At 41.0% G+C, this 6,739-nt stretch overlaps 1 protein-coding gene across 3 annotated transcripts in view; it reads left to right on the top strand.

The window, feature by feature from the left end:
• Positions 1–2,903: 2,903 nt before the first annotated feature.
• NUP160 (nucleoporin 160) overlaps positions 2,904–6,739 on the top strand; it is a 46,249-nt gene continuing 42,413 nt past the window's right edge. For 2 of the 3 annotated variants that reach the window (XM_020792112.3, XM_020792113.3), the window contains exons 1-4: positions 2,905–3,053; positions 3,203–3,311; positions 4,331–4,541; positions 5,996–6,218. In XM_020792112.3, the coding sequence (XP_020647771.3) occupies positions 2,951–3,053; positions 3,203–3,311; positions 4,331–4,541; positions 5,996–6,218 (646 nt within the window). In that variant the 5' untranslated portion in view covers positions 2,905–2,950. Of the gene's footprint in view, positions 3,054–3,202; positions 3,312–4,330; positions 4,542–5,995; positions 6,219–6,739 lie in introns of all 3 variants that reach the window. The other variant, XM_072985358.2, reaches the window with a different exon arrangement.

Raw genomic sequence — 6,739 nt, 5'->3', positions numbered from 1 at the left:
TTGTTATGACAAGTAGTTAGGAGAGGTTTTCTTAGCTTAGATAATTGGGGTGTATGTGTGTCCCATAACAAGAAGTCTACCAGCAGTATGAGGTTATAGTTCAGCATCTGACTGTGTATCCATTTCCTCTCCCATACTCAAAATATATGCAAATAAATAAACAATTGCAAAGTCCATAAAAACATCATCCATCATGAAATTCCATTCCTTTTCACCATTCTTAGGTGGTAAGCAAACTTCAAATATTCATTAGTGACAACAAGAATACACATGGCAAAGATACAAGTACAGGAAGCTAGATAAACCTAAATAGCAACTTTATCCTCCTATCTACTGTGACAACATCATTAAAGGACTGAACAATGACACCCACAACAGCAGGGATACATCCACTTGATCACTTCTTCTGTCAGCAGTACAGTGGACCCTCAACTTACAGACGGCTCGACTTACAGACTTTTCGAGTTACAGACTTCTCTGGCTGCAAAATTTAGATTCGACTTGCAGCCGGAGAATCGACCTACAGACCAGAAAAAAACCAAAATGGAACAAAAATAGAATAAAAACTGCCAGTTGTGGGATTAATCAGTTTTCAATGCATTGTAGATCAATGGAGATTCGCCCTACAGACTTTTCGACTTACAGCCACCGTTCCAATATGGATTAATTCCTTAAGTAGAGGGTCCACTGTACTCTTCAGTACTCTACACAGGTCAAACGGGTGAGGAATACATGGACACAAAGCTGTCATCAGAAGTGGCAATATTCAGCAAACAGCAGGAGAACACACTAGCCTCCCAGGACATTCTGTCACTCACCTTAAGCAGATGCTGTGGAGAAGAAGAGAGAAAACTTCAAAGGGACATGAGACAGATTAGAGAGACAACCAACTAGCAGTTAATTGAGGCAGTCCCAGTGTATCACCAAAGGTTAGAACTGTATTTCTATCATATGATCTATGTTAATTGGATTTTCTAGTGCCAAGATTACTGACATCAGTGACAATTTTCAGACTATTTATTTATTTATTTATTTGATTTATACCCTGCCTATCTGGTCTACTCGACCACTCTAGGCGGTTTCCAGTATAGGATAAAACAATAAAAGACAAGAACATTACATAATCACTTGATACAGTTACAATAAAATAGAGTGAGAGTAAAATAAGAAGGAATAGAACCAGGTATTGACTGGAGGGAAGGCCTGGATGTACAACCATGTTTTTAATTGGGTTTTAAAGATTCCCAGCGTAGGGGCCGCACAAATCTCTGAAGGGAGGTTGTTCCAGAGGCGAGGAGCCACCGCTGAGAAGGCCCGGTTTCATGTCTTTTCCTTCCGGGCCTCTCTCAGCGTCAGGCTCCTCAGCCTCACCTCCTGACTTGCGTGGGTGATCCGGGTAGACTAGCAAGGTTTACTAATGTTGTCACTGTTAGTACTTTCTTCACTAGATTTTCCTCTCTGATCTCAATAGGCAATAATCTCATCCGCAATCTGGCATGCTCTATACAGTATACAGTATGTGAAATTCTGAATCCATGTATCTGATGAATAGAGTGATAATCCATAAAAGCTCATCCTTGTAATTTTTAAGGTACCTTGTGGTGCCTCAACATTTATCAGAGAGGTTAAATCTCTTTGATATTTTCCTTCTTAGTTCTTCAAGAATGTACATAGTTTTTCTCATGCTAATTAACAAGTCCCTGTTTGGATTCTTGATCAAATACCAAACCACCTAACTGGAATTCAATGAGGAATCCAAACAGGGACTTGATAATTAGTAGAAATTTGTGGCTGCAAGTTATTTCACTTCCACTAGTTTACTAACAAGAGGATTTTGGCCATGCTGTACCACACTTGATCCTTTCCCCCCTTTTATTTCCTCAACTCAGCTCTGCTTATGAGTCTCCTGTGGCAGAAGTTCTCAGAGCAACAGATATAACCAAAACACAGATATAAACAAATACAAAAGTGTTATGTTTGGATAGCCATTCCTGCTTACAGAGAAACTGGTTAGCTGGTTCACACCAGCACATTGCTCAGAAAAAATAAACCAGAGTTTGCAAAAAAACCTTTGCTTATCAGATTATAGGCGTTGGGACACAGCTATATCCCAGTGTAATAAAATATATTCTTTAAAGGGAATTTTTCTTACATCATCTTTGGCCTCTGGGTGAAGTTTCACTGTTCTGAAGTCATACTGAGGATAAGGAATAGGCAGCAGTACAAGTCTCTGTTCCTTTATTGTTCAGCCCACATTCTGGCACATTTCTGATCCAATTTCAGTTGTCTCACTGGTAGTTTATCAGTGCAGTGGCATCAGTGTAACTTATGCAGGAGCAGTTTGTCTCACATTCTGCCGACACGACAAAGCTTCCATCTTCTTCCTACAAAAAAAATCCAGATGGCTGGCATCACCTGATATATTTTCCATGTCTTTCATAAAGGAGAGAAATCCTCTTCCACTCATAACTTAAAGGCAAAGGACATGCACCTCTCCTTTTTATCCATACACCAATTTTACTTATGACGTTTATTTGAAAGCCCATCTGCGAAAAATCATATTAAATAATTTCAACCGGGTGATGCCTTTAACAGTTAGCTTTATAGTTTTGTGTTCTAAAACATATTTCAATGATACTAATATTTCTTTGTTAAACTAACGGGCAGCGGCTGGATGTTCCACTTCTTAAATCAAAGAACTCGCGGTGAGCTTTAGATAGAAAATGAATGACTAGTCGTTAGGACAGCTACTCCTGTCTTTCCCGCATGCCGCAAAAACCACCGCGGCCACTCCTTTCAAGCCTTACGACCGAAGGCTACCAAAAGACCCATTTCAGCCCTCCTCCGCCTCCTTGTTTCCCATGATGCACCGCGAAGGCCGGCTCAGTCCAGGCCTCGCTCCTTCCTATTCTCCCGTGAGCCATTGCGGCGCCGCGCGCGGGAAGGAAAGATGGCGGCGTCCGTAGGGCTGGCGGAGCGGGGCTACTTGGAACTGAGCGGGGCCGAGCGGGGCGCGCGACGAAGGGTTCGGGAGCTCGTGTTCAGCCTCCCAGGTGCCTCCTCCTTCGGGGCGGGGGGAGCGGGGTCCCGGTTGGGTTGCTGGGCCGCTTCGGGATGCTGCGGCAGCCGGCGTCCGTTTGGTTCGTAGCGTGCATGGCCACTGACCCACCTTCCCTTGTCCACCCATCCCTCCCACTTGCAGGTGGCGGCACGTCCCCCACCGCCGCACGGTACGCCGACAGCGCCGGTGGCTATTGGTACCAGGAGAACGCGCGCCTGGGCTCGGTGACCAGAAACCGGTTCATTCATTGGTGAGTGGTCCCAGAAAATGGCCAGGCACCTTGTCAGTGTGTGTGTGTGTGTGTCAATATCAGTTTTGTTGAGGAGAGAGTTTTGGGGTTTTTGAGACGAGAAACGAAATAAAATCGGGTTCATCTCTGCTTGCTCTTGGGGCTCTTCTGCTGTCTAGCGTTCTTTTCAGTCATTCTGTCTGTTTTTGGAGGGACAGAGGGCTGGACCAATTCCTCTTGGGTCTCAAGGGATTGTACATGGTTATTCAAACAGGTTACACGGCTGTCCAGATAATCTGTACAGTACTGTGTTTTTGTTGTCGTTGTTCCCTTTATTCCGTTCATTACTCGCCCACTGCATCTGCAAGGTGAATCTCCAAACAACTTCAGATCTCACTCGGATCCCATAATAGCGGTCCCTGGCTTTTGCTGTAATCCGTTTTGCTTCTGTTGGGTTCCTTTTGGGGACTGGATTCTGAATCAGCTGACTTGTGGAATGAAATGATATATGTAGTTGCCCTAAGAATGGGTGGAGGAAATCAGCTGTTCCTAGGAGAGCAATTGCTGTATAAACCCTTGAAAGTTTAACACTTCTAATGGCTGTACAAGTGTTTTGTTTTGTTTTTGCTTTGTTTTTTTTTAATGAAAAACATTGCAGCACAGAACAATACTGAGCCAAGCTTGTTGGTTCTCTAAGGAGAGCAGAGTGCCTGTATCTTTTGATGATGCATTTGTTCTCCTATATAAAGCAGGGAGGGTAACCTGAGATATAGAAAGCTTTTCAGGAATACATCTCCTCACATGCTTGTACATGTTGGATGTGCAGATTCACATTCTCTCCTACATAACTCCTTGTAAGAATTTAATCTTCACACTGTTTGCATTCTTGCAACCTTCAAGAATCTCTATGCTAGACATCTGTTTCCTGACACTTGCTATTTTGTGCTGAGATCTCTTCAATGTATGATCTTAGACATACGATTGTAGTCTGTGAATTTGTAATTACCATATGAATTGACTTACTGTATTTCTTTTTACAGGGCCACTTCAGGTGGGACCTTAGAACTGGTGGAGGAATCCCTTGATATAAATATTTTGAATAATGCTGTTCAGCTCAAATTTCAGAACTGTAGCCTCTTACCCGGAGGAGTACATATCTTTGAAACGCAGAATCATGTTGTTATCTTGATTTCAACTAATCAGACCGTACACAGGCTGATGTTACCACACCCAGCTCGGATGTATAGAAGTGTAAGTAAGCTGTTTCAGTACCTCTGCAATTATGCTAACTCTTTTAAGAATTTGATTAAATAAAGAAGCAAGATCATTTTGTTTAAAACTGAATATGCCTTTTAACATACTCAGATCCCCATACTGCGATTTGAAGGATCAAAAAACAGGCTTGACTCTTCTTGGCCTCCCCTTGCATGTAGTATTGACCCTATTTAGTGCTATTCATAATACAACACAGTGAAAGGTCAGTAAACTGTGGACAACATGTACCCCCAATTTAACTTCAGATCATGAACTCTGCTTTTGATTTTGAGGAGGGCTGCTAACTACCCTGTTTTTCTGAAAATAAGTCCTAACCTGAAAATAAAACCTAGTACTGTACAGTATGATTTTTCAGGATGCTTGTCATATAAGCCTTACCCCCAAAATAAACCCCAGTTAAGTGAAACCCCATCCTCCACCATTGTGTAGCACTGTGCAGCAACCAGAAGACTATGTCATAACTGTATTTGAATAAATGTAGGTTGTTGTACATGAAAATAAAATAAAACATCCTCTGAAAATAAGCCCTAATGCATTTTTGGATCAAAAATTAATATAAGACCCTGTCTTATTTTTTGGGAAACATGGTATATGTTACTGTGATACCATAATTGAGCAAATCATCAGAATCAAGAGCTTTTGGGAATGAGCTGTGAAATATTTTTGTAGCTATGATTTCTGTTCTTTTTTCTCATTTGGATTTTTACATGTATGTTTAAAGATGATTCTTAACTGTTTTGTGTTGAATTTTATTTATGTATACAAATTCCTGTTGAGGAATTTGTTCAGAATACTTTCAGTAAGGAGCAAATTATACAGATAGTGCAACCTAAGACTTTAATAAAAGGTGGCAATGATGAAGAAAACCATAGGTTAGTGCAAGAATACACATTTGGCATGAAGTAAGTATCTAGTCCAGTCTTTGAGAACTTTCGTTACAAGCATCTTGGTAGGAGATGATACGAAAAACTTGTGCTTGAGAGAGCCCTTGCCAGAGTAGACAAGACTGGACTGGATGGACAAAGAATCAGAGCTAAAAGAAGACAGCTTCTTATGTTCCCCTGATTAGTCTTAGGAACCTGCGTTTACGAGTATATATTCTCATTCTTACATTATGTGCAGTCAAGTCATAACTGACTTACAGTGATCCTAATAAGGCTTTCAAGGTAAGTGAGGTATTTAAGGTTTACCAGTTCCACCCTTCCCTGTGAGTTTCCATGACTGCATGGGGATTCAGCCATGGAAACTCAGGTCTCCTGAGTCCTAGCCCATCACTCTATCCACTACACCACGCTAGTTATCTGTTCTTCTTCATTGTATTTTTTCATCTACTTCTTAGCCATATGTTGAAAAGCAAATAATGTTATTCACTTTTTTTTTCCTTTTGAGTTCCTTCTAATTGAACTTCTTGGGTTTCTTTTCTCCAACAGGAGCTGATAACAGAAAGTCACATGCAGTCTGTTTTCACAGATATTGGAAAAGTTCATTTTAGAGATCCCTTAAACTACTGTGTGATCCCCACTATACCTGGATTGTCTTCATATTCTGCTGCATCGGCAGCTTGGCTTACCAGTGATGGAGGAGCACTTTTTGCCCTACCATCTGCAACTGGTGGAATTTTTATCCTTAACTTACCACCTCATGATTTTCATGGTAAGGGTGCAAATTGATGTGCTTCTTTCTTCCATTAGAAGTCTCAAGTTGTACATTGAAACGAGAATTATCCCATATGAGGATTGCTGTAGGGAGGGAGAGAGAGCACCATATACCTTACTGTGACCTGGCTAGCGGAAAGGCAATGTAGAAATGTGAATGAGTAAAAATCAGCAGGCTCAATATTTGGGATGATATATAAGACAGGATAGACTTATAATACAGTAGCTGCAAAAAAAGTTGAGTACGTGTGTGTTCTTGCTAAATTAATTAGGTGAGGGAATACTGAATTGTGAATTAAATACAATCACTGATTGGCACACATAAATTCCAACATGACAACACCATCTCTTTCATGTTCTCTTTTCTTTGTTTGCAACTTGTGGATGGGTTCTTTATAGTGTTTTCTTTTAAACCACTAAAGGATTATTAAAGGTTAGGCTGCCTTTAAATTTCACTCCTGTAATATATTGATTTGTTTCTATTTGGACCAGCATTTGAATTTCTTTGTGTAGTTTTGA

This window comes from Pogona vitticeps, chromosome 1 (assembly GCF_051106095.1).
Source record: "Pogona vitticeps strain Pit_001003342236 chromosome 1, PviZW2.1, whole genome shotgun sequence".
NCBI lineage: Eukaryota > Metazoa > Chordata > Lepidosauria > Squamata > Agamidae > Pogona > Pogona vitticeps.
The sequence above is the reverse complement of the archived record's forward strand: the minus strand, read 5'-3'. Positions and strand labels throughout refer to the sequence as shown.